At 40.6% G+C, this 27,894-nt stretch overlaps 4 protein-coding genes across 5 annotated transcripts in view; 2 read left to right on the top strand and 2 right to left on the bottom strand.

Moving 5' to 3' along the window:
* The window catches only part of rangap1a (RAN GTPase activating protein 1a), a 321,818-nt gene that overhangs the window by 230,281 nt on the left and 63,643 nt on the right, over positions 1–27,894 (bottom strand). The gene's annotated exons all lie outside the window — the stretch shown is intronic.
* On the top strand, positions 30–13,030 carry LOC127952558 (nuclear factor 7, ovary-like). The gene is made up of 6 exons (XM_052551178.1): positions 30–640; positions 8,456–8,551; positions 8,758–8,988; positions 9,087–9,109; positions 9,187–9,305; positions 11,809–13,030. The coding sequence occupies exons 1-6, from the start codon at positions 245–247 to the stop codon at positions 12,291–12,293; spliced, it is 1,350 nt and encodes a 449-aa protein (XP_052407138.1). The 5' UTR covers positions 30–244; the 3' UTR covers positions 12,294–13,030.
* On the top strand, positions 13,693–17,850 carry txn2 (thioredoxin 2). Its single transcript, XM_052551269.1, has 4 exons — positions 13,693–13,857; positions 16,218–16,456; positions 16,608–16,731; positions 17,215–17,850. The coding sequence occupies exons 1-4, from the start codon at positions 13,855–13,857 to the stop codon at positions 17,326–17,328; spliced, it is 480 nt and encodes a 159-aa protein (XP_052407229.1). The 5' UTR covers positions 13,693–13,854; the 3' UTR covers positions 17,329–17,850.
* LOC127952096 (uncharacterized) lies at positions 20,411–26,367 on the bottom strand. The gene is made up of 2 exons (XM_052550378.1): positions 21,302–26,367; positions 20,411–20,416 (listed from the first exon to the last, which is right to left on the bottom strand). The coding sequence occupies exons 1-2, from the start codon at positions 25,412–25,414 to the stop codon at positions 20,411–20,413; spliced, it is 4,119 nt and encodes a 1,372-aa protein (XP_052406338.1). The 5' UTR covers positions 25,415–26,367.

Raw genomic sequence — 27,894 nt, 5'->3', positions numbered from 1 at the left:
TTTGACCAATTTTAACACGCCAAAGGTGATTAAAAATCTGTTGAAGCCGACACGTTATTTGATAATATCTCAAAAGCGAAAAGGAATCAGCGATCAGTGGAGAAGGAATAGAAACACTTTCTAAGATTTATGAGGATTTTGTTTCTAAACAGACAACAGATCTTTGTGATTCTTATGGGGATTTATTTTTGAAACCATATTTCAGAAAGTGAAAGTTCAGATCGCCGGAGCTCAAAGAGGGAAAATGGCTTCACAATCTCAAAACGAATATAGTTGTCCCGTGTGCTATGAAATCTTTAAGGATCCTGTTCTTTTATCATGTAGTCACAGTGTCTGTAAAGAGTGTCTTCAACAGTTTTGGAGAATCAAGAAAACTCCTGAGTGTCCTGTCTGCAGGAGAAGATCCTCAAATCAACATCCTCCTCTTAATCTTGCATTAAAAAACTTGTGCGAGTCACTTCTGAATGAAAGAAAGGAGAGGCGTACATCAGGATCTGAGGAGATCTGTAGTTTACACGGAGAGAAACTCAATCTCTTCTGTCTGGAGGACAAACAACCGGGGTGTTTACTGTGTAGAGATTCACAACAACATGACAATCACAAATTCAGACCCATCAGTGAAGTTGTTCCATCATATAAGGTAAGACCAGTGCCTCTTCTTTATCATAAATAAAGAATAGTAAGTCATTAAACACGGATATCATCTAATTAATTCACTCAGTATTTCTCTCTGCATTTTAACTTACCCTCATATAATGCATAATGTATTGTAGAAAAAGTATTTGCCGTTCCTTCTCATGGGGGCCGGCCATTTGTTTCAGTGCTCCTCCAGATGACCATATGGATATTTCTTGTTTTTGTGTACATCTTTGTTTATATAGCGCTTTAACAATACAGATTGTAACAAAGCAACTTAAAAGCAAAAAATAGGAAAATAGTTTGTCAATAAAGCAAAAAGGCAGTACATCATTGAATTCAGTAATGTCATCATCCAGCTCAGTTCAGTTTAAATAATATCTGTGCAATCAAGTCAAACAAAACACTGGAAATGAAGGGTCCCCAACTAATCAAGCCAGAGGCGACAGCGGCAAGGAACCACAACCCCATCGGTGACAGAATGGAGAAAAAAATCCTTGGAGAAACCAAACTCAGTTGGGGGACTCAGACTCAGATTGTGCAGATGAATCATCTGTTTCCTGTGGTCTTGTTCTGGTGGTCATCTGAGACAAGGTCTTGACTGTGGATCTGTCTCTGGGGCTCTAGTTGTCCTGGTCTCCGCTGTCTTTCAGGGATGCAGAGGTCCTGATCCACCATATGGGCTGGATAAGTACTGGATCCGGGTGACTGCAGTGACCATCTGATCTGGATGCATGAATTAATATTTCTGCATTTGACATTGAGAGCATAGGTGGTAATTTAGAAATATTTTTGGAAAAATGCATTTTTACAAATGCTAGAAACGTGGCTTTCAAAGGAAAGATTGCTATCAAATATCTCCCAAGGGTAACATGTATAGCGTGAAAAGTAACTGCCCTAGTACTGAGCCTTGAGGTACTCCATACTGCATTTGTGATCAATATCTAAGGAGAGCGGTTTCAGTACTATACAACGGTCTAAATTCTGACTGGAAATCCTCACAGATAACACTTTTCTCTAAGAAGGAATATAATTGTGTGGATACTACCAAGGGACAATGTAACAAGGGACATTGTTATTGGGAAATATCCCCGATTCCAGATACTCTAATTATTGCAGCCTAATGCCCTTTTAAGGGAGTTTTGTTGTATACTTAATTTCTCAAGATTTAGTTTAAATTTGAGTCTAGCTTCATGTGTAATCTGACTCCAGTTTTAAGTTATTATAAAATTTAGGCTGTATTTCTAGTGAAAAACCGATCACAAATATGATTTAGGTTTTAATTTAGACATTTGACTATTCTGAATAGCTCATACTTTTAATTATTTGTTTATTAGGGACCTGGAGTTGCACAGAAACTAACTTGCCCAGGATGATCGATACTGGATGCAGATTTGCAGAAACACCAGACTGCACTTAAATCTAGTAGAAATAATGTTCAGAATAAATCAAATATAACATTTTATTTGTCTGGTAAAGATGTATCATGTCAATTACATAAAGAATGAGAATCCAATTCAGAATAAGGTTCGATTACAAGTGTGGCAAGGAGTGGCCCTGCGGAGGGGGTGGGTGCTATTTGGGACACACACAATTGTGAAAGCAATACAATTGGCCAAACTCCACACTGCTCCAAGTGGACACTAAAAGTATAAAACACCCGCTTTAAGAGTTCCCACTCAAAAATCACATGGTTAACTAGTATAAACTTGAGACATTCATATCACAATAAAAGTTAAAATGTTACCCAACAAACACAAAGAACAAACCATTAGTGCAGTCATACTGATGTACATTCGTCTTCAACAAAGGAAATGGAAACCTCTGGATGTGTAGTAACACCTACTGAACATAACACAAAGATGACACATAACCTCCCATCATACATACAGAGAGAGATTTCCAATGTAGCAAAACACATGGTCGCTTACCAAACAAGACCACGGCTGCTAGCATGCTAATGACCAAAAGACAACAAATAAAGCCTCTTTATAAGAAAAAAGGAAATTATTTTTCAGAATTGGGAAACTAACCTGAAAAAGGCCTACTTGCTAAAACACAACATGATTTAAACCATTTTAACCAATGACAAAGGAGTAGGAACACTGATAGGTTCACAGGCTGGCATGACATCAACCAATCCTACCTGGGCTATACCTTACCCTGCTATACAAGGTTAAGCACGTTTTATTTTTTTTAAAGAAATGAATACTTTTATTCAGCAAGTATGCTTTCAATGGATAAAAAGTGATAGTAAAAAATTCTATTGTTAGAAAATATTTCACTTTGAGAGACCTGTCTACTTTGAGTATAAACTAAACAAGCCAATACACATTGGCATGGGATAATTGAATCCATTTGCTACTGATCACGGCATAAGTATAAGCAGGCAGCAGGTGCAATATTCAGAGTCGAGTGGTTCTTTTGTTCTGTATAATGTGTCAATGAGTGGTCTGGGGAAGAGGCTTCTTCAGCACTGGTGGTGGTGTCAGTGTTGTTTTTGGCAGCCCTTTTGGTTTTAGTCTTAATAAAAACTTGGATATGAATTGGGATCCCCTGTCAGAAACCATGTCTACTGGGAGGCCATGTAACTGAAAGACATGATCAAGGACAGTGACCGCTATCTCCTTGGCTGTAGGTCATTTGGGCAAGGGAATGAAATGAGCCGCCTTCGAGAACCGGTCCACTATGGTCAAAACGACCATCATGCCATTAGAGGTGCGGGAGGAACCCATCTGGAGGCCGGTTAGATGACTTACCACTGGCGCAAACGGAGCAAGCCAAAACACGATTCGGTGGGCATCTGGGCGGAGGCATTACCCCTTCTAAAGCTGTCTTGACCTTCGATTTGACCTCCCATACGAGTGCTGAGACGACTATCTTCTCAGGTAAAATACGCTCGGGAGTCACCGGGCGTGCGGAAGCATCAAAAATATTTGACAAAGAATCGACTTTGACATTTTTGGAACTCGGGCGTTACGACAGAGTAAAATCAAAACGACCAAAAAAAAAGTGCCCACCGAGCCTGCCTGGAATTGAGTCTTTTGGCAGTTCTAATGTACTCTAAATTCTTGTGATCGGTCCAAAAAGAACTGCTCCTACCCCCACCTCTGATGCGCTGACCTCCACCACAAACTGCCGTGTGGGATCAGGGGCTACAAGGATGGAGGCCGAAACGAAGTGGATCTTGAGGTTGGTAAATGCAGTCTCGCTGCATCCAACCACCTGAACGGAGTACTGGGGGAGGTCAAGGCGGTCAGAGGTGAGACTAGTTGGCTGAAATTATGAATAAAACGTTGATAAAAATTGGCGAACCCCAGAAACCACTGTAGTGCCTTACGGGAATCTGGAGATGGCCAATCTATCACAGCCTTAACTTTGTCAGGATGCATACGTATTCTCTCAGACGAGACGATATTCGTTAGGAAAGGGACAGACTGTGCATGGAATACGCATTTCTCTGCCTTGACAAAAAGCCCATTCTCGAGTAATCTCTGGAGCACTCGTCTGATGTGTTGCACATGTTCCTGGAGAGATGAAGAAAGAATCAGTATGTCATCCAGGTAAACATATATAAACTGATCTACCATGTCTATCAACACATCATTAACGAGTGCTTGGAAAACCCCTGGCGAGTTGGAGAGCCCAAACAGCATCACCAAATATTCAAAGTGCCCTCTAGGGGTGTTAAAAGCGGTTTTCCATTCATCCTCCTTCCTGATGCAGACCAAATGATAAGCATTTTGTAAATCCAATTTTGTGAATACGGATGCTCCCTGTATCCTCTCGAAAGCTGAAGACCTCAATGGAAACGCATAGGTGTTCTATATCGTGATGTTGTTCAGCTCTCGGTCAATACAAGGTCGCAGAGAACCATCCTTCTCACCCACGAAAAAAAGAATCCCACCCCCGCTGGAGAAGAGGAAGGGCGGATGAACCTCGATGCCAAGGAATCAGAAATGTATTTCTCCATGGCCTCCCTCTCCGGAATAGAAAGAGAGTAAAGCTTGTCCTTAGGTGGAGATTTACCTGGACCTAAGTCTATAGCACAGTCATAGGGACGATGCAGAGGAAGAGAAGCAGCACGGGAAATTACCTTCGGCCCTAAAGTCCAGAAGGGCGTGACAGTTGTGAGTGTGGTTCTCCCACCGCAGTTTTACCGGAAGGAGAGTTGAAGATATGGTTGAGGACTTCCCAGGGGAGATCCCACCCGATAGTAGCCTCAAACTTACTACCGGGCTGGCTCTTTTAACGGGCATGAATGGATGGAGTGCTCCAAGCCACCGCAATACAAGCATAGTCCTTGGGACCTCTGCATCTCTCTCTCTCTCCGAGAAAGCCAAGCTATACCCACCTGGATGGGTTCATGATTGTAGATGGGACCAACCATGTTCTCTCGACTCAAGCGTTCCAGAGAGCCGTAATGGCGTGATGGACTGGCTTGTTTACCCAGGTGATTAATCCGAGTGTCTACCCGGAGTGCCAGGTCGATGAGACCGTTGAGCGTTGGGGGCAGCTCGAGGAGGTAGATCTCCTTCTGAACACGGTCGGCCAGCCCATGTAGGAATCGATCCCACTGCGCCGCCTCGTTCCACTGGCACGCGGCCGCCAGGGTGCGGAACTGGATGGAATAATCCGCCACCGACGATTTCCCTTGTCGGAGGTCCGAGAGCTGGTGAGCGGCCTCCCCACTGGCCACGGCTCGATCGAACACTCGTCTCATCTCTTCGGAGAGGGCGTGGAACGAGGTGCAACATGGATGTCGATTCTCCCACACCACCGTCCCCCATAAGGCGGCCCTGCCAGAGAGTAGGGTAAGAGCAAACTCAACCTTGGACTGTTCTGTCGCGAAGGTGCGGAGCTGCAATGCAAAATGCATGTAACATCTGTTAAGGAAAGTCTTGCAAAAGTTAGGCTCACCGGAGTAGCTCTCTGGCACCGGAAGTCATCCTGGGAGGTCTTCTGGGGGACGGGCGGCGCAGGTGGTGCGGTGGGCGCAGTGGGAGAGGTGAGTTGATGGACCTGCTGGGTGAGCTCGGACACCTGTGTCACCAGCGCTTGGATCGCGCGTCCGGTGTTCACGATGCTCTCCTGCTGCTGTTCCATACGGTTGATGCTGTGATGAATTAATTCTGAAAGTGAAGTGGTGCTCGCTGCTTCCATGTTTGGTGAGAGCACTCTGTAATGTCTGGGTGAAGGAGAGGCAGGATGGTGCAGGTGGGTGAAGTATCCGGATGGCAGAGATGAGTTGACAGCAGGAGAGGGTGACACAGGAACTGTGGGGAAGCGAGCCGAAGGTAAGTGATGTTGCTTGTGGTGATATGTGTAGAGTGGACGGGGTACCGAGGAGACACGGACATCCAACGCACAAGAAAGCAAACATAGGTTACAAACATGAAACAACGCTCTCACGAACACAAGACGCTAGACAAGCCAATATATAGGGATGAGTAATGAGTGACAGTGACACTGTTGCTGATGACAATTAACGGAGATGCCCACAAACGAATCAGTGTTGACGTGTAACACACAGACTTCACCCACAAAGTGCAAAACCCTGAGATCAGTGACAAAATATTGTTCTTGGTTGTTGCTCATTGTGCAGCATGTCCAGTGAGTTCTTTGCTCAGGAGCTTTAATTTCTGCACCTGTAAAGAGCACATAATGCAGAAGAATCTATTACTAAAGGTCTAACTGAATGAAATTATATTGTGTTAAACTAAAACTACAAAAGTTTCTATTTGTAATCCATTGTGATTTGCTGTTATCAAAGCCCAGAGCACAGCTAAGCAGACTGCAATTCGGTTCTACAAATGGCAGCAGCACCACTGTGTGATGTCACATGAAACCTATGAATACCAGGCAAAGGAACTAAAGGAGTTACATGAGGGTAGTTCTGACCCAGAGTTGATGCAGGAGCTGTGCACCATGCCAGACCTTGGCCTGAGAGTGACGCGAGTCACTGTGCGCTCCCTGGGCCAGACGATGGCCCTGTTGTTGATCCAGGAACCTGGTGGATATGTGGGAGACTGACAAATATCGTTTTCTCTACACTTTATCTACCAGGCCAGCATATTCAGCAATGCAGTCAAGAGCTTTGCCCAACAGTTCTCAGCTGCCTAGAAGCAGATTGAGGTAATCAAGCATATCCTGCCTTGGTGGACTGGTGCTCCTTGCAACATGCTGCCAACTGCAGCTACTCCGCCTGCTTGTTGCCGACGGCACTTTTGTTTCCTTTTTTAAATTCAAGGGGCTTCCAGTTCACCTCTGTGCTGACCAGCGGTGATTCTGTCTCACGGCCAGAAATCGCAGTCCTGCTAGCGAAGGATGCAATAGAGCTGGTTCCTCCATGAGGTCAGGGTTCTACATCACTTTTTTCATTATACCCAAAAAAGGTAGTCGGTTACGCCCAATCTTGGACCTGCGAGTTTTGAACCAAGCTCTTCACAAGCTACTGTTCAAAATGTTGTTGCAGGAACACATTTTCAAATGCATCTGTCCCCGAGATTGGTTTGCAGCAATCAACATGAAGGATGCATATTTCCATGTCTTCATTCTCCCTCGGCACAGGCCATTTCTCCACTTTGCATTTGACGGATGGGCAAATAAGTACAAGGTCCTCCTCTTCGGGCTGTCCTTGTTGCCCTATGTCTACATGAAGGTTGCAGAGACTACCCTTATTCCCATGAGAAAACATGGCATTCACATTCTCAACAATCTCAACCAAGGGCTCATTCAAAAAGAGCAAACTATCACAGCAGCCCCACTGAAATTATTTCAGAGGATTCTGTGAAATATTGCATCTGCAGCCACAGTGAAGCTGCTCGGGCTGCTTCATATGAGGGTGCTTCAGCACTGGCTTCATGGACGAGTCCCAAGATGGGCTTAGCAATGTGGCAAGCATCAAGTGAAAATCCCTCCGGCCTGTCACCAAGCTTTCAGCCTGTAGTCGGACCCTGCATTTCTAAGGGCAGGAGTTCCCCTAGTACAGGTGTCCAGTCATGCTGTTGTGTTCACGGATGCCTCCACCACATCCTGGGGTGCCACGTATAATATCACTTGCATTGGTTTCTTGTAGTAAGTCTTGCCCTGGGCCTCTACGAGGCAAGCACGTATTGGTTGGTACGGACAACTCTACAACCATTGTGTACATCAACCATCAAGGAGGTCTAGGAGGAGCAGGTCCTGGTATTGCGCATTACTGGCCCTACCAGACCTGGTTCCCAGAACTAATGTTCCTCATGACAGCCCCTCCATGGTGTATTCCTCTAAGGAAGGGCCTACTTCTCTCTGATACAGAGAAACAATCATGATCAGATGATAAGAGGCTAGCCTCAAGGTTTTTGGTACATGTCGTAATAACAATGAAGAGTTTATAAAGTTATAAAAAAGGTTCTATGAATATGGAAACATCTATTTTTATAGTTTGGTAGGTATAGGGTCTAACATAAATGTTGTTGATTTAAATGACTTTACAAGTTCAGAAAGTTCTTCCTCTCCTAAAGTAAGGGAGGAATTAAATTGTTCCATCAGAGATACAGTACTCACAGCATCTGGCATGGTACACTATTATGATAGCAGGCGGTTGCATGGTTACTATTTTGTCTCTGATATTATCAACCTTGCAAGTAAAGAAATTTATGAAGTCATTACTGATTTGTCATTAATAAAAAATATATATTTAATAGTAACTTTTGGTTGCCTTTGTTTTATGCTAGATTTCAATTTATGACTAAACTTAGTTTGTGGAATAAAATACTTTTCCATGTCACTGTATCCTCCAAGCAGCTGGTGTTTTGTGTGTTGTGTTCAATTCTAGGAGGAACTCAGTAAAGCACTGAAGCCTTTACAAGATAAACTTAAAGACAATGAAAAAATGAAAGGAGAGTTTGAAAAAACATTTCAACACATTAAGGTGAGGTAACAGTCAGGAGTCATTTTCAATTACAGATGTTGGATCACTATATGCAATTGTGACTGATATTTTGTATATAATAATTTATTGTCAATGATGTTGTAAATAAGTAGCTGTTTGTTTATAGTTCTGTTCTGTGTCATTATCTGAGTGTATCACATATATTAATGATTAAGATGTTTGAAGTGAATGTGGTTTGATTTCAGTCTCAAGCTGAGCACACAGAGCTTCAGATTAAACTGCAGTTTGAGAAACTTCATCAGTTTCTCAGACATGAAGAATCAGCTACAATCACTGCGCTGAGGAAGGAAGAGGAGCAGAAGATGCAGATGATGAAGGAGAAGCTGGAGGAGATCAACAGACACATCTCAGCTCTTTCACAGACAGTCAAAAACACAGAGGAGAGGATGATAGCCAGTGATGTCCGTTTCCTAAAGGTTTGACTTCAGATTATGGATAAATTGACTGTTTGATTGATAGATTGATAGATTGATTGATTGAGTTGTTGATGATCAATGGTGTGTTTGTTCTGCAGGAGTTTCCAGTCTCAATGGAAAGGTGAGTTATCTTCTGGTGTCTCTGGTCTCTCTGCTTCTGAAGTCAAAGGTCATTTCTAATCCTGAATGTTTTTCCAGAGTCCAGATCTCACAGCCGGATCCACAGACACCTTCTGGAGCCTTGATTAATGTGCCACGATATTTGGGAAACCTGTCCTTCAGAGTCTGGAAGAAGATGCAAAAAATTGTCCAAAACAGTGAGTCTGGAGATGATCTGTGCTCTTACACATACAGTTTTCATGGCACAAAAGTACTAGATTTTTTTTTCAGTTGGTAGTGAGTGAAGATCAAACTTCTTCAAGTATGTAATGAGCTTTTTTTGAGAATGTTTCTCATTTCTTCATCTACTCAAGTCCAGAACTGACTCAGCAGTGTAGAAGTGAAAAGAAACTGGAGGCTCCATTTGTAATTCTTCTGACTGAAACACTGAACCACAAATATAATATTATGAACTAAATCAAATTGATAAACAGACATGTGACGTGCATTTTTTGGCTCATTAAAAATGTATCTTGCTGCCGCATTCTGTTTTAATTGTAAAGGTTTGATAGAATTGGCTGGAAGACCTGCCAAGAGGGCATTGCAACAGTCCAACCTGGACAGAACAAGAGCTTGAACAAGAAGTTGTGCAGCATGTTCCGAAAGAAAGGGCTTGATCTTCTTGATGTTGAATGAAGCAAATCTGCAGGATCGGACAGTTTTAGCAATGTGGTCTGAGAAAGTCAGCTGATCATCAATCATAACTCCAAGGCTTCCAGCTGTTTTTGAAGGAGTTATGGTTGATGTGCCTAACTGGTTGGTGAAATTGTGATGGGTTTGCTGGAACCACAAGCAGTTCTGTCTTGGCAAGGTTGAGTTGAAGGTGATGGTCCAGCAAGAAATGTCAGTTAGACAAGCTGAGATGCGAGCAGTTATTGCCAGATCATCAGGATGGAATGAGAGGTAGAGTTGAGTGTCATCAGCATAGCAGTGGTATGAAAAGCCATGTTTCTGAATGACAGAACCTAATAATGCCATGTAGACAGAGAAGAGAAGTGGTCCAAGAACTGAGCCCTGAGGCACCCCAGTAGTTAGATGTTGTCACTTGGACTCTCCAAGATACTTTGAAGGACCTATCTGATAGGTAAGACTCAAACCATTGAAGTGTGGTTCCTGAAATGCCTTTTGCCAGTAGGGTTGATGGGAGGATCTGGTGGTTAACCATGTCAAAAGCAGCGGACAGATCAAGCAGGATAAGTATTGAAGATTTGGATTCTGCTCTTTCCAGTCTTAGAGCTTCAACAACTGAGAGCAAGGCAGTCTCAGTTGAATGTCCACTTTGCCAGATTGGTTACTGTCAAGGAGGTTGTTCTGTGTGATAAAGGCAGAGACTTGGTTGAACACAACTTGTTCAAGTGTTTTTGCAATGAACTGTAGTCCGTAGTTCTCTAAAAGTGATGGGTTAAGTAGTGGGGTTATACGAGAAAGTCTAAATGCCTAGTGTGGAGGTGTGGAGTGTGGAGGGATGTGTTAATGTTGTGAGTGAGTGCAGGTACAACTGCAGGAGAAATGGCTTGAAAAAGATGAGATGGAATAGGATCAAGCAGGCAAGTAATAGGATGATTAGAAATGATTCGTTTGGAGACTTCTGCCTCAGAGACTGAAGAGAAGGATGTAAACAAGTATATGTTTGCTGGTGAGATGTGCTTGACGGATTGTGGTGTGGAAGATTGTACACTGATATTTTTTATTTTATTAATGAAAAACATGGCAAAGTGGTCATCTATTAGAGATGAAGCAGGAGGGGGAGGAGGAGGACAAAGAAGTGAGGAAAATGTTTTAAAGAGCATGCGAGAGTTAGAGTTATGAAATGTGGAGGGGTATGTGTTGTGTCAGGAACCATGTTGAGGTCAAGAGTGAGGAGGAAGTGATCCGACGTGTGCAGTGGAGTAGTGTCGTGTATAAATAAGGTTCAGTTGGTTGTCTGATTTGTGAGTAGCAGTAGTTGACACTCGGTAGAAATCAAAAGAGGCAAGCAGAGTGTGGAAATCAGCAGACAGAGGTTTATCTAGGTGGAGGTTGAAGTCTCCAAGCATAACTAGGGGAGTACCATCCTCAGGAAAGGTTGAGAGCAGCACACCTAATTCATCCAAAAAGTTACCCAGTGGTCCTGGGGGTCGAAAGACAACTACAAAATGTATTTTAAGAGGGTAGGTAACAGTAACTGAATGAAATTCAAAGGAGCTGTTGATACCCAAAGATGGTAAATGATTACATTTCCAATCATTAGAGATAAGCAGACCAGTACCTCCACCTCTTCCATGCAGTCAAACGGGGGGAGTGGGAAAATAAGAAATTCTAGGAGACTGCTTCAGGTGTAGTAGTATCCTCTGGTTTGATCCAGGTCTCTATCTGGGCCATGAGACTTATTTTAGATATGATCAATTGATTCACATTTAAATTTATCCAAAATATCAATTTCTCTTCTCTTTATGGACACAAATGATTGAATCATACAAATGATGTTTATATCTGATGACATTAAACACTGATAATAAAAATTAGTGTGCAACTGATCACACTGACAGTGATCAGAGGGAAATGTCTGATGTGTTTGATCAATAGGATTTGTGTTATAATTCATAATAATCTGTGTTGGGTTCACTCTTGATCTTTAAATGAACATCAGAATAAAAGCATCTGTTGATTGTGTCTCATCAGCTCCTGTGATTCTGGATCCAAACAGTGCAAATCCATTTCTCATCCTGTCTGATGATCTGACCAGTGTGAGACGAAGTCAGAGAAAACAACCTCTTCCAGATAATCCAGAGAGATTCGACGAATATTGCTGTGTTTTTGGTTCAGAGGGTTTCAACTCAGGAAAACACCGTTGGGATGTGCAGGTTAAAGAGAGTTCAGACTGGAATCTTGGAGTAACTACAGCATCAAACAAAAGAAAAGGACGTGATTTCTTCAAGACTGATGTCTGGTGTGTGTTCTATGGACTGTTTTTAGGGTCTGGTTTTCATGTTAAACAGAAGCTTGAGCTTGTGAGAGTGGATCTGGACTATGACAAAGGAATTTTGTCTTTCTCTGATCCTGTGACTAAGAGACATCTACACACATTCACAGCCAACTTCACTGACACTGTCTTGCCATTTTTTGAATTTTCTTCCTCTCTTAAGATCTTACCAATCAGTAAGTAGTAAGTGAACATTACACCTGTTGTTCTGGATGTGTCTGTTTTTATCATGTTTCAGCATTTATTTGGTAACAATTTACAATAATGGTACATGAATAACCATGTACTAATACCTGATTCAGTACATACTTCAACATCGACTCATGATTAGTGTAGTGTATATTTTTGTTTTATCATATTTGGATAATTATTGTATTATTATTTTATTTCTTTAGGAAACAGATTTTGATGGGAAATAATATTTTATTTTATTTCCAGCACAAAATTATTTTCTTATTTTATTTGATTGTATTTTAGTTTTGTTTTTTAATGTAATTTTATTTTTTATTTATAATATTTTTTACTTTATATTTTTATTTTATTTCCAACATTACAATCAGTGCACACCATTTTATTCACTTTCATTTTATTTTATTAACCCAAAGGCTGCACTACAGTCAGCTGCAGGTTTATGTATCACATCCCGGTGTAATTCAAGGTTCAAGGTTCAAAGTTTTTTCTAAGCCCAGAGAGTAATTTCAAGATTCAAGATTTTTATTTGGCACATACATGGTTATATGGAGAGCATATGACCAGCAGTGAAATGTAAGGTGAAATGTAAGTGTGAAGACTGGAGTAATCATGCTGAAAACTCAGTTTTGATCACAGGAATAAATTGAATTTAAAAACAGTTATTTTAAATTGTAATAATATGTCACAATATAGTGGCAGTTATATGATATTTTACATATTAAAGATATTTCATAGAGTAGTTTCAGTTCATAATCCGTATAGATTTAAGAATATGAATATCATGATAATATTTATGTGAATACCAGCTCATGGGGGATAAAGGGTAATGAAAAGGTAGATGGATTAGCAAAACAGGCATTGGAAAGTGAGGAGATCATGAATATCTCACTTAGTAAATATGAAGCAAAAGCAGTAATCAAAGCATATACTACTAAGGAGTGGGAACATAAAGGGGATACAGGAAGTACAGGACATCAACTTTATGAAATACAACAAGAAGTATGAGTAGTGAGAATAACAAAATGAAGCACCAAAGAGGAAAATATTTTAACAAGATTAAGGGTTGGGCATACTATGCTGAATAAAACCTTAAAAATAATAAATAAACATCCTACAGGATTATGTGAGCACTGTGAAATGGAGGAATCAGTAGAGCATGTAATTTGTGTTTGTCAACGATATAATAATGAACGAGAAACAATGAAAAATGAATTTCGAAAGATGGGAGGGGATAACCTGAACCTTAAAACGATATATACTTATGGATTAGAGAGTTTAATTTTGTATTTTAAGAGAACTGGGCTGATTAAGAGAATTTAGAAAAAAAGCGGGATAATTTTTTTTGTCCTCACATTATGAAAGGGTGAACTCTGGTTCACACTCCAATACAGTAGGTGGCGACAATGCACCTGACTTTGGTGCTACCCGCCATAAAACCGAAGAAGAAGAAGTTTCAGTTCGTCTCCGCGCCGCGCGTGTCGCTGTGACGCATCAGCAAATCCTCGTGAGGGGAAGTGCGTCAGCGGTCCGTGTGACCAGAGGACTCAGAGCTCATGGTAAGAGAGAGTTTATTTTGTCTCATAACTAGCATAAACCGATATAACAACATCGACGCTGAAATATTCCGGTGTGGCGCGTTACATATGCCTTCAAAATCGCTCTAGATTTGTTGTAAACACACGCGCAACGCGTCATAAAGCTCAAAGTCAAGTGGAGGTTAAAAACCACACAGATTTACACACACCCGCGAATAAAACACGAGAAACCACAGACACACGCGACGCGAGACGACTCTACAGAGACTCGGAGTCTGACAGACTGTCAACAGTCTGTCTCTAACCAGATGCATGCTTTATACACTGAACACCGTGTGAATAATCACTGTTATATTTGTGCAAAACACGCTGAATCCAGATATGTATGAAATCAGTTGCGCCACAAAATGTGTTGTTTTAAACACCATATCAGATTTTTAAAAAGTAAATGCGTGATAATTATTAAAGAATATGTAGTAAATTGTTTTAAATATTATATATAGAGAGAGTAAATATTTATAAAAACATGAAAACAAGTATAAATATAAAAAGTAGTAATAAAAATACGCATATATAACATAATAATAACAAATAAATTCTAAAAATATATATATATATATAGAGAGAGAGAGAGAGAGAGAGAGAGAGAAAATATAAATAGTGATAGTTATTCATTCAGGTTTATTTATTATTATTTGTACTTTTACGAATAAATTTGTCATATCTGTCGTATATATTTTTATTTTTAGGGGTAGTATTTCTTTAATATTATTGAAAGTGTAAATATATTTTGATGCAGTCAGTAATATTATGACATGAGAGTAATTGCATGATATTTATGCTCATGCCTATCATAAATATGATTTTTAAAGTAATGTATGCTCATTATAAAAGAATATGCAGAAAATTGTTTTAAATATTATATATAGAGAGAGTAAATGTTTATAAAAAATGGAAATAAGTATAAATATAAAAAGTAGTAATAATAAAATGTATATAACATATAATAATTACAAATAAATTAAATATATTAGGGGTGTAACGGTATGTGTATTCGTACCGGACCGTTTCAGTCCAGGACTTTCGGTACGGTGTACCGAATGCAATATTTTGTGTGCGGATCATAGGTACATTTTCTCCGCGTTCGGCGCAAATCCCGCCCTGCAGCTGATTCTAAGGCCGGTGACACACTGGCTGCGTGGCGTGACCGTGGCATTTCTGCTGCGTGTCAGTTGCTTCGCGTTTTCTGTGTCTTTACACACCAGAATCATGCCTGACGCGGCGCTGGCACGCTGCTGCTACTGTAGGTCACATAGAGGGAGACTGCCGACAGACCAAGATCTTGTCTTCATGACAACAATATCTATACTTCATGTTGAGCATAAATATAAAGCCTTCTGATAAAGGACACCATCAACTGTATTGACGGCCAAATAGACAAAATGTTTGACAGGTGCAATATGCAGTGTGTCACCGGCCTAAGGTTTTCAAAAGGCATCATGCAAGTGTGAACATCACCGTCGGCTTTAAAACCGACCTTTGCTCTTAATTCCGATCGGTCCAACACAATAACGAAATCTGAGCAGGTCTAAAAACTGAAACTGTTGATGCTGCACTTTACACTTTGGAAAAGTTATATATATATATGTTTTAAATATGAGCAGGCCTACAAGCTGGGATTGGTAATCAATCATAGTTATTTATTTATATTTTTCTTTATATTTTATTATATGATATTGGTTTGAGAGTGAGAGTATTTAATTTAGTGGAGAACTTAGCAGCAGTATTTTATTTCTTATTCTTTTTTTATTTTATATATATGTTATATAGTATTAAAAAAAAAAAAAAAGTTTAAAGTAATAAACACCCTGCAGTTTAATGTTTGCATTTCTTTCCCATTACTGTACCGAAAACCAACCGAACTGTGACTTTAAAACCAAGGTACATACCGAACCATAATTTTTGCGTAACGTTACACCCCTAATATATATATATATATATATATATATATATATATATATATATATATATATATATATATATATATATATATATAATAGGAAATATAAATATAAAAAGTCAATTCAGTTGTATTTATTATTATTATTTGTGCTTTTACAAATACATTTGTCATATCTCTGTATAAATTTGTATTTTTAGGTGTAGTATTCCTTTAATATTATTGAAAGTGTTCATATATTTTGATGGAGTCAATAATATAATGAAGTGAGAGTAATTGCATGATATTTATGCACATGTCAAGCATATATCTGATTTCATATAAATAAGCTGCACAGGAAGAAGGCGAGGGTGTATTAAATGAGCTCCTCTTCTCTGCTGCTGGTGTGTACGGTGTTAACCGTGTCTCTCTGCTGTGTCAGATGGCGTTCAGGCTCCTGGTTCGGAGGGTTTGTGGTGTTTCGGTCAGAGGTTTGCAGCGTGTGCCGGCCGGCGTCTCGTGCTCCTCTGGTCTGAACGCACCGCAGCCGTTCCTCTCGCTCCCGCGCCTCCTCCCTCTGTCCTCCTCCAGGAGCGTGTCCTTCAACGTGCAGGACCACGACGACTTCACCGAGAGAGTCATCAACAGCCAGCTGCCCGTCCTCATCGACTTCCACGCGCAGTACGTACAGTCAACGATCAGGAGACAATCACAGACTCATCTGAACATGATCAACACACAATCCATCTGACTGATAGATCAGGAAGCGTGTGGAGGCATGTGAAGGTAGATCTGATGTGCTGTTCTCTTCTGCCGTGTGTTTGTGTTGAAGGTGGTGCGGTCCCTGTAAGATCCTCGGTCCGCGGCTGGAGAAGGCCATCGCCAAACAGAAGGGTCGAGTCACTATGGCCAAAGTGGACATCGATGAACACACAGACCTCGCCATCGAGTACGGGGTACGACACAGGGCTCCTACCTGAACTAAAACTAGATGAAAACCGGAGCTAGATGAAAATTAACTGAATTATGTTTAACCTGAATGTTGTTGGCTTTTGTCATTTGGGGGGGGGGGCAGGGCACATAACAGCATTGCAATAAATTGAACCAAAATGAAACATATCAAATAAAAAGCTCATTCAAATTCCTAGATGTTTAATACATGCATCAGTGAGGCCGAAGTGTATCATGAGCTCAGTCATCATTAAAATAACTGCAACTAAACAGAGAAATACGTAGATATAAAAACCCAATAATGTCTTAAAAAAAAAAAAAAAAAAATGAAAATATACAAATAAACAAACTCAAGGCTATTAATAAAAATAGCATCTCAATGACCCTAAAGTAACACTTTTCAGCCGTCAGATGTTTCTGATTATTGGTCATTCTGGGGGGACGCAGAATAAACTGATGGGGGGCTGATTGTTCCTGATGTGCTGCAGGTGTCAGCGGTTCCCACGGTGATTGCGATGCGCGGTGGTGATGTCATTGACCAGTTCGTGGGCATCAAAGACGAAGACCAGCTGGATTCTTTTGTGGAGAAGCTGATTGGATAGTGAAGCTGTCAGTCACTGCCCCCTCTAGCCCCGCCCACCTCCCGCTGGAAATTCCACCACATTTAATTACAGACTCAGACAACTGCTTCCTGGAACATCTTTGCTTCTCCATCTCTCCCGCTTTCCTGAACTGTGTGTGTGTGTGTGTCGCTTTGTGTTTTTAGAGGGTTTGTGGCAGTGCATCGTGTTTTCACAGTGGTAAAAGTGTAGTAAAGTGTTCTGGGACGACCTGTAGCTGCTGTACTTTGCTTTGGATGATAACTGAAGGATGCAGATCCTCGTCCGCTCCCTCTCTCGCTCCGCTGTTTTACACCTGAATGCCTACTAATGTGAGAGTATGTGATGATCACCGTGTGTTTGTTTCCGTTCGGTTTTCTTTTTCTTTTTTTGGGATTTGACTGTGAATTTTGTGCAGGATGCGTGGGTTTGATGATGGTTTTGTTTAGACTTTAACTCATATAAACTGTAATATAATGGACTAGTCAGATGAAATTATGAATAAAGCAACTGTACTATATTTAACTCGCGGCTGCTGACTGGTGTTTCATATTCTGGTCTTGTTTTAAATGCATGTTTCAAGGGCAGTAAAAACTACTTTTATTTAGTAAGGATGCATTCAAGGGATCAAAAGCAATAGTAAAGACATTTATAATGCTACAATAGATTTCTATTTCTTTTGAGCTTTGCTCATCAAACAACAACAAATTGTAACCACTGAACAAATGACACGAAATAAATTTTTAAACTTATTTAATGCAACCAGTTGCTGGGGAAATCCATTTAGCTGAACTAAAACAAACATTTAAAATAATTTAAAGTCCCTATAAGTTCCCTCAGGAAACAGCGCGTGGCGCTCTTGAGTTTGTTTAGTGTTTCGGACAAATTATAAATGCTGTTTTGTGTCTGCGCAATAATACAACTAAAAAAAACTTAAGGTTTGTGTTTCTAGTGATGCACTACTAGTTTAAAAAAAAAAAAAAAAAAAAAAAAGGGTCATTTTTAGTGTGTAAACCCTGGACCTCATCTCATTTCCAGTGTGAAGCTCCAGAGAGATGGCTCTTGTTTTAGTTCAGCCCGAGGCTCTTTTGAACTAAATGATTAGTAACCTGAATATCCACTGTGGGGCTCTTTCACCGAGCCGTCTGTCATGAAGACAAGAGAGAAAGCTGCGTGTCTCAAACAGGTCGCGTTCAGACACGACGCTCATTTGTGTATTGCAGTGCAGTGACGCGTGAGATCCTAATAACAGTCTGTCAGCGGCTGCAGGGCTCGTTGATATCACCAAAAACCTGCTCTTGTGCTGTGAGACACACTGAAACCTACAGACCTCGAGTTTCACCCAGACCCAGGGTTACTGAAGATAAACTGCCGTTCATTCCGACTGAATATAACTTTGGTAAGCGACATGTTTCCCTGTAATTACAGCAGACGTTTCAGAAGTGACTGATGTTTCGCTCCCTGCCATGACGTCATCTCCTCCGTCTCCTGCACTGCGGTTCTTCTCCGCCGCATGATGTCATCCAGCAGAACTCCAGCCACCAATCACAGCCCGCCATCCCCTGACCGCGCATGACATCATCGCCTCACATCAGCCGCAAGCGCTTCCTCTCCGATCACAGCTGTTCTAGCATCACTGGTGTACTGATGTACTTTTGGATTCTTTTTTATATTCCGATTTCATTTTAAATAATAAAAAAAAGTGTCTATAAAGTGTGCCTAAAACGAGTTTTATTACTTTAGTACTTAAAGTGAGACTAAATGAAATAGAAAACATTTTTAAGGTTTAGTTTTAAACTCAAACAAGAGCAACATTTGTCTTACATATCTGCAAAACATGATCTCTTGTTTATTTTTATTCTTTGGTTTTGGAGGGAAACAGCTGAGATGAACTGAAGTCCTCACATATCTTCTGATGAAGCTGATGTTTTTCAGTAGAAAGCTCTGGGTGAGTCACTGACACCCGTCTGCATTAGAGCTGGAGGACTGGGAGAGTGTCCAGCAGCGGTGGTCAGTGCATGTGCTGCTGAAAGAACCATTGTTAGGTTCTGAGACCTGCGACTAAACTGGGCAGAAGGTGAAAGAATGACGAAACGCTACAGAAACTCGACACCTCTTCTGCTCTGAAACAACAGACCACACCTCCACCTCTCTCTCTCTCTCTCTCTCTCTCTCTCTCTCTCTCCAGTCCTCTGTGACCATATAAGGCCAAAACAGAGTGAGACATGCTGATCAAGCACAGCGTTTCTTTCACACTCCGTCACTTTCCTCTTGCTCATGTTTAATGACTTTTTCTCAAGCTCTTTGGCTTTAAAGCAGAGAAAGTGCTTATTTGCGTTTCTTGCTTGGCTTCATACCTCAGATGCTATTGATAAGGATGTGTATATTGATTTAGCTATAGTTTGAGGAAGACGGCTGTCCCCAGATGTTTGGCTGAAGCCAAGTGACCTTTGAGATATGTTTTTGTAGTACACTTGTAGTTATCTGGGTGGCTGACAAGTCCTCAAGTGTGCACACTAGTGAGAGAGCAGTAATGAATAACAGCCAATCAAACAGAGCAATGCGGTGTGGGTCCCACTGGATGTTGGCATTACCCTGGTTCACTCCACAAAAACCCAATATGAACTTTCCATTGGCTTTTGGATTATTGCATAAACAAGCTCTGTGACCAACAATAGTTTATTATTTTTATATATTCTAGATGTATTTGTTAAAGGGGTCATTGGATGCCCAAGTTCATATGATTCTGTGGGGTCCTAATGAAAGTCTATAACATACTGTCAGGGTTCTTCCATAAAATCTTCAGGAAGCGTTCATAGATCTTCAAAATTACCTTTTTATTAACTGCCACACTTATATACAGTTCACAATAGTAGCCAGAAAATATAAGAAACAAAATAAAAGAAAGAAAAGAGAAAGAAAAAAACTAACTGATAAATAAAATTAACATGCTACTGAGTTCTGGGCCTCAGATGTTACTCCAGGGATCCCTCACCAGAACTGACTCAGCCCTAGACAAAAATCACACCCTTTAACAAACCAGAGCAAACCATTGTATAATTACAGGGGGACTCAAGTCGGTACATCAAACCTAAATGAAAAAGAAAAGAATATACACACAAATAAACTCTATAAACATTAGATTCCATACCATAAAGCAATAATAAAATAAAATGGAAAGAATGCCCTTTATTATGACAATCTTACAATTAACCAATAATTAACAAACCCCTGTGGTACCCAAACTACATTTCCCATAATTCCTAAGACAGAATATAAAAGGACATCAGGAAATGCAGCGCTCTTTTAATTACACCTTGGTTCCATGCTGCAGTCATGGATCCCGGCAGAACCACGGGTAAGACTCAAATCTTTAAACTAATTAAAGAAAATACCCCATATCTTGTGCAGTTGTGATTTTATTCGATTCCTAGCGTGCACTCTAGTAACGAATTATGTTGCTCTTTGATCTTAAATGAGACAACATGCACAACTAACACTAAATATTTGGGGTAAATCTTAGGGAGACAAAATAAATGCATTAAATTTATAAACAAACTATTAATCCTTTAAACAAATCAATTTCTCCTACAAAAGAAAGGAACTAGAAACCTACAACAAAATAAACTAGCCCGATTTATCCTGCAAGTGTGGCCTTAGCCATCACATTTCCCCCCACCTATGCGTTCACGCACGGTGAGCGAGAAAGAAAGTCGGCTGCTAAATTTTCTACCCCCGGACGATGCTTCACTGTAAAGCGGAAAGGTTGTATAGACAAAAACCATCGTGTCAAACGAGAATTGGTATCCTTCATTCTATTCAACCATTTCAAAGCTTTATGATCCGTTTCAATAACGAAATCTCGGCCGAGCAAATAATATTTTAACGAGTCAAGAGCCCATTTCAACGCCAAACATTCTTTCTCCACCACAGAATACCTAGTTTCTCTGGGAAATAATTTCCGACTCAAATATACCACAGGATGCCTTCCTCCATTCTCTTCCTGCATCAGGACCGCTCCTAAACCCAAGTCAGATGCATCTGTTTGAAGTACAAATGACTTTTCAAAATCAGGACTGCGCAAAACAGGTTCGTTACTCAGCATCCCTTTTAACTCCAGGAATGCTTTTTCTGCAGGTACTGTCCATTGCACCTTGGTGGGACTCGTCTTTTTAATTAAATCCGTCAATGGTGCCGCAATGGTCGAGAAATGGGGAATAAATTTCCGGTACCAACCGACCAAACCAAGAAATGACCGAATTTGTTTCTTTGTAGCTGGAAGTGGACAAGATTGAATCGCCCCTACTTTCAGCACTTGCGGCTTAATTACTCCATTGCCCAATGTATACCCCAAATACTCAGTCTCAGTCTTAACTAAAGAACATTTTGCAGGGTTAATGGTTAAACCGGCAACTTTAATTCGTTGGAAGACTGTTTGAAGATGGTGAAGATGACTCTCCCATGAGGTACTAAATATCACAACATCATCTAAGTAAGCTGCTGCAAATTCTCCTAAACCATCCAATACAGTATCCATCAATCTTTGAAAAGTCGGGGGTGCTCCGTGCAGCCCAAACGGTAACACCCGAAAATGCATTAGCCCCCTTGGTGTACGGAAAGCAGTCAACTCTCGGGATTCTAAATCCAAAGGCACCTGCCAATACCCTTTACTTAAATCAATGGTACTGATAAATTTAGCCTTACCCAGTTTTTCAGTTAACTCCTCGATACGAGGCATAGGATAGGAGTCAAATTTAGAGACAGAATTTAAATAACGAAAATCAATACAGAACCTGAGGGTATTATCTTTTTTTGGCACCAACACCACCGGATTACACCATTCACTTTTTGATGGTTCCACTATATCCATTTGTTGCATCAATGTTACCTCATTTTCAAAGGCAGTCAGCAATCGTTCAGGGATGCGGTAACTCATTCGTTTCGGCTGAGCATTTTCCTTTAGCACGATTCTATGCTTTATCAGTGTCGTGTAGCCTGGCTGACTTTTAAACAACTCTGGATCACATAATTGCTGAATTTGCGCTCGTTGTTCTACCGAAAGATGGTTAAGATCAACAGGTGGTGAGGGCTGACTACCAGGTAAATATTGTTCTTCTGCCTCTTCCTCATCTTCAATCAACCGGACTAAATTAACAACGGTACTTTCACTCTGTGGGTACCATTCCTTCAACAAATTAATATGCAACACCCGATGTGCTCGTGCCTGTCCTGGGGTCGCAATCTCATATGTAGTTGTTCCCATTTTTTTAGTTACTTCAAACGGCCCCTGCCATTTACCCAAAAGTTTATTTTCTGAGGTAGGAAGCATCACAAGAACCTTTTGACCCGGCTCAAAAGACCGCGACTTTGTCTTCCTGTCGTACCATGTCTTTTGTTTTCTCTGTATTTCCGTCAAATGGGCAGACGCAAATTCGGTCATTTGTTGTAATTTTTGTCTCATGGCTAACACGTAATCAATTACACTAGTTTTAGTTGACGTCTCCGAGTTCCCCTCCCACAATTCTCTTACCAGGGACAATGGTCCTTGCACTTCATGACCATACATCAGCTGGAATGGCGAAAACCCGGTTGATGCCTGTGGTACTTCCCTATAAGCAAACATGAGGTATGGTAGCCACTGATCCCAGTCGGTTCCCACCTCATTCACGAATTTGCGAAGCATTTGCACTAGAGTCTGATTAAATCTTTCTACTAGCCCGTCCGTCTCTGGATGATAGGGGGTTGTTCTTAACCCTTTTATCCCCAACAGTTGATACACCTGTTGCAGAAGCTGAGACGTGAAGTTTGTTCCTCTATCGGTCAGTATTTCTTTTGGAATACCTACTCTTGAAAATAATTGAACCAGACACGAGGCAATAGCTTTAGCTTTGATGTTTTTCAAGGGAAACACTTCTGGAAACCGTGTCGCGTAGTCGCAAATAACTAACATGTACTTATAGCCGGTCTTACTTCGTTCCAGTGGACCTACAATATCCATTCCCAGCCGCTGAAAGGGAACATCAATGACTGGTAGAGGAACTAATGGGACTTTATGGGGTTGGCGAATTCCGCTATATTGGCACTCAGGGCACGCTTTACAAAACTCAGCAATGTCCTTAGACATACCCAACCAGTAAAAATGCTTACCAATTCTAGAGTGAGTCTTACGCCTACCCAAATGTCCTGCCCATGGGATGGAATGCCCCATTGTCATCACTGTATGACGTACACTAACAGGCAATACCATCTGTATTTGATCTCCTGTTTTACGATACAACAAGTCATTCCTTACACAAAAAGATCTCCCTTGAAACCGGACCACCTTCGACCCTTTCCCCCCTGCCTCAACAACCTCAGAGTACAATTTTGAAATTTCTGTATCCTCTTTCTGTAACTGCCTCATATCTTCAGGGATGGGAATTTGATTGGCGTTCAACAATTTCTCAGGTTCTTTTAGTCCTCTAGCCTGCACTATGGTTCTTTTAAATTTTTCCTGTTTTCTTTCCCTCCTAGACTTCCTTACTTTACATTGGTTCATAGACAATTCAGAGTCAAAGAAAGGCATAAACATCAATGGGTTTTCCTCTTTCTCACATTCATTCTGCCTGCTTTGTGCCCGTGTCAGAACTACATTACAGCTATCCTGAAAGGGTACCAAATCCATCAAAGCAGGGAAATCATGACCTAAAATTACTGGGTATGGTAAGTTCTGTGCCAGTCCTACCTTCATCAAATAGGTTTGCCCCGCTATCCCCAGATATACATCCGTGACCGCATACTGCCGCTCCTCCCCGTGAACGCATCTCACTATTACCGGAGCATCACTACTAGCACATAATTCAGGTACCAACTCGGATTCTACTAGGGTTTGTGTGCAACCTGTATCTATTAAGGCAGTGACTTTTTTTCCATTCAACTCAACAGTTCTTATCACCTGACTCGGAATGGGAAGGTTAACAGGTTCAGGTAGGGTTTCTCGAGGTACATAACATATATTACCAAGTGTTTTTGTCAACTGGGGACACATTGGCTTCTTATGACCTAACTGACCACACTTATAACACTTAATAGTCTCTACACCAGAGGCACCAAAGTTCTCAGTTCGTGTTACACTTGCCTCATTTGCAGACCTGCTTCCTTGAAATGCTGTACTCGGTCGTCGGTAAGATCTGTCCCGGGCTGTCTTCCAACGGGAGAGGCTCCAGGGCTCAGCTCTACGTCGTGCAGCCACGAAAACATCAGCTAGACGGGCCGCCTCCTCAGCTGAAGACGGACTGTGTTCTTTGATCCAGGTCTGCACTTCTGGGTTAAGCATTCGTAGAAATTGTTCAAGGATAATCATTTCTCCAATCTCCTGTTTTGTCCTCTCTGCCGGTCTCACCCATTTTTGATACAAGTCCTTTAATCGAACATACAGTTCTTTAGGGGTCTCTTCTTCAAGCACCTCCATAGCACGAAATCTCTGTCGGTACGTTTCATGGTTGATGGAATACTTCTTCAAGATAGCCTCTTTTACCTGCACATAGTCAATTGCATCTTCAACATCCATTGCCACATATGCAGCACGCGCCTTGCCGGTCAGCAACGGAAGGAGTCTAATGGCCCAATCTTCCCTCGGCCATCGGCACACCTCAGCAATCCGTTCAAATGCAGTTAAGTAATGTTCGATGTCATCTGACTCACTCAGTTGTTGCATCTTTGGTTCCTGCAGCACATATCCATGGCTCCTATTATGAGAGCCACTAGAAGCTCTTGACGATTCCTTTGGCTCAACGGCTCCCCTGTCTTGCAAATCCTCCAACGAAGTTCGCTGGCCGACCTCACCTTGAAATAAACGGAACTGATGCTGAAGAGATTTCCATCTTGTCTCTTGTCGAACTGCCTCTTGTGCTTGACGTGCATCTCTCTCTTGCTGATCTTGCATAAACCGTTGAAACATCTGTTTAAGCTCCAGCACTTCATCCTCCGACTCTTCTTCAGTCATATGGCCCGCCGCACCTGCTGCATCCTCCGTCAGTATCTCTCCCCCATCTGGTATGACCTCGATGTCAGCAGGAACACCAGCACGCACTGCTTTCTTTGGCGCCATTCCTTCCGCATTTGACTCTCTATAAACAACCTCCTCCTGGACAGAATCCCACCGCTGCCACCATCTTGTCAGGGTTCTTCCATAAAATCTTCAGGAAGCGTTCATAGATCTTCAAAATTACCTTTTTATTAACTGCCACACTTATATACAGTTCACAATAGTAGCCAGAAAATATAAGAAACAAAATAAAAGAAAGAAAAGAGAAAGAAAAAAACTAACTGATAAATAAAATTAACATGCTACTGAGTTCTGGGCCTCAGATGTTACTCCAGGGATCCCTCACCAGAACTGACTCAGCCCTAGACAAAAATCACACCCTTTAACAAACCAGAGCAAACCATTGTATAATTACAGGGGGACTCAAGTCGGTACATCAAACCTAAATGAAAAAGAAAAGAATATACACACAAATAAACTCTATAAACATTAGATTCCATACCATAAAGCAATAATAAAATAAAATGGAAAGAATGCCCTTTATTATGACAATCTTACAATTAACCAATAATTAACAAACCCCTGTGGTACCCAAACTACATTTCCCATAATTCCTAAGACAGAATATAAAAGGACATCAGGAAATGCAGCGCTCTTTTAATTACACCTTGGTTCCATGCTGCAGTCATGGATCCCGGCAGAACCACGGGTAAGACTCAAATCTTTAAACTAATTAAAGAAAATACCCCATATCTTGTGCAGTTGTGATTTTATTCGATTCCTAGCGTGCACTCTAGTAACGAATTATGTTGCTCTTTGATCTTAAATGAGACAACATGCACAACTAACACTAAATATTTGGGGTAAATCTTAGGGAGACAAAATAAATGCATTAAATTTATAAACAAACTATTAATCCTTTAAACAAATCAATTTCTCCTACAAAAGAAAGGAACTAGAAACCTACAACAAAATAAACTAGCCCGATTTATCCTGCAAGTGTGGCCTTAGCCATCACACATACTTTGGTTAAAATTTCTCAGTGGTTGTGTAAAAAACTAATTTTTGACCCTGTCAAAAACAGCACTTTTCAGAGCAAGGTGTTATGTTGCATGCTGCTTTAAATGTTAAAGGGATACTCCACCCCAAAATGAAAATGTTGCCATTAATCACTTACCCCCATGTTGCTCCAAACCAGTAAAAGCTTTGTGCAGATGAAGGTAGAATATAAACACAATGCATAGCTTCACATTTCCCATAGAAACCATTATAAGGAAAACACTGAATAGATTGCGTTCATATTCCTTATCTGCTTGGCTATGTAAACTATGCATCATTAACATAGTGATTACTAAATGTTATCTTTTAATAATACTGTTTTATAAATAGGCTATTAAGATACTTACAACATTTGTCTCATTGTTTAACGGTTGAAGTATTGCCATGGTTCTTAATATGGATCACAAATGGCCAAAACTTGCATTTTGTTCACATACCTTTGATTCTTTTGAGAGGTGATCTAAATGTTTGCGGCTGTGAATCAGATGGAAAATTGATAATCTTGTGCTGCAGTTCTGTGGATGTTTTGCCCTCCAGGTCTTCGAGCCGGTCACATGACTGAAAGTCATCAATAGGGTTGTTCTGTACACACACCGCCAACACACATTTATATTCAAACTACTTGTAAAAGTGAATGTCTCATCCGACGACCCCTTTAACATAATTCATTTGATATAAAACATCTTGCTTTAAATGCAGTTTAATTACATTTCTAGATGATGATTGTAAGGAATTGTACTTGTATGAGATCTTGTTTTTAACCAATTAACCAGTATCACAAGAGCAAGAGAGCTGTTTTCATGAATATGAGCATGGAAAAGCGAGGTGTGCTCTGATTGTGATTGGCTGAATTCCTGGTAATGGTAATTGTTTTTTATTATAAAAGTAATAGTTTTTTCATTGGCTCAAGTAAAAAATATATAGATGTGAATCATTAACATATTTTTTTTTTATTATTGGATGAATTAAATATAGTTTTTTTTCAATGTGTAATGCAAATCCTCCCACACAGTGATGTAGACGTGTGGGGGCGTGTTTAAACGAGGCGTTTTAGGAGGGAATGGACGAGTCTTAACTTCTATAAAGAATATCTCTTTGGGTTTGAGACTTTTGTCTTTGCAACTTTAGAGATCTTATTTATTCACAGACAGCTTGTAACACTCCGAAGAGAAAGGAAAAATGTTAATAGCATCATACGACCCCTTTAACATGAATGAGATATCTTGTAAAAGTGAAAATATCATCTTGAGCTAATGTTAACCAGACCTTATAACAGACATGTAATGAATAACCCATTTCAAGAAACTCATTGACATCAGGACAGAAGTGCTAAACAGAAAACATGTTGGCCTACAAAAAATACTGTTATCCTTGAGAGTGAAGCATTTAGAAAGATTTAAAAATAATATTAAAATTGTAAAATGTATTTAAAATGTATTATTTTATATATTATTTAAAAATATATATGTTGTTTTTTTTATTCT

The sequence above is a fragment of the Carassius gibelio genome, chromosome B3, assembly GCF_023724105.1.
Source record: "Carassius gibelio isolate Cgi1373 ecotype wild population from Czech Republic chromosome B3, carGib1.2-hapl.c, whole genome shotgun sequence".
NCBI lineage: Eukaryota > Metazoa > Chordata > Actinopteri > Cypriniformes > Cyprinidae > Carassius > Carassius gibelio.
Note: the sequence above shows the minus strand (reverse complement) of the source record. Positions and strands in the feature narration are given on the sequence as shown.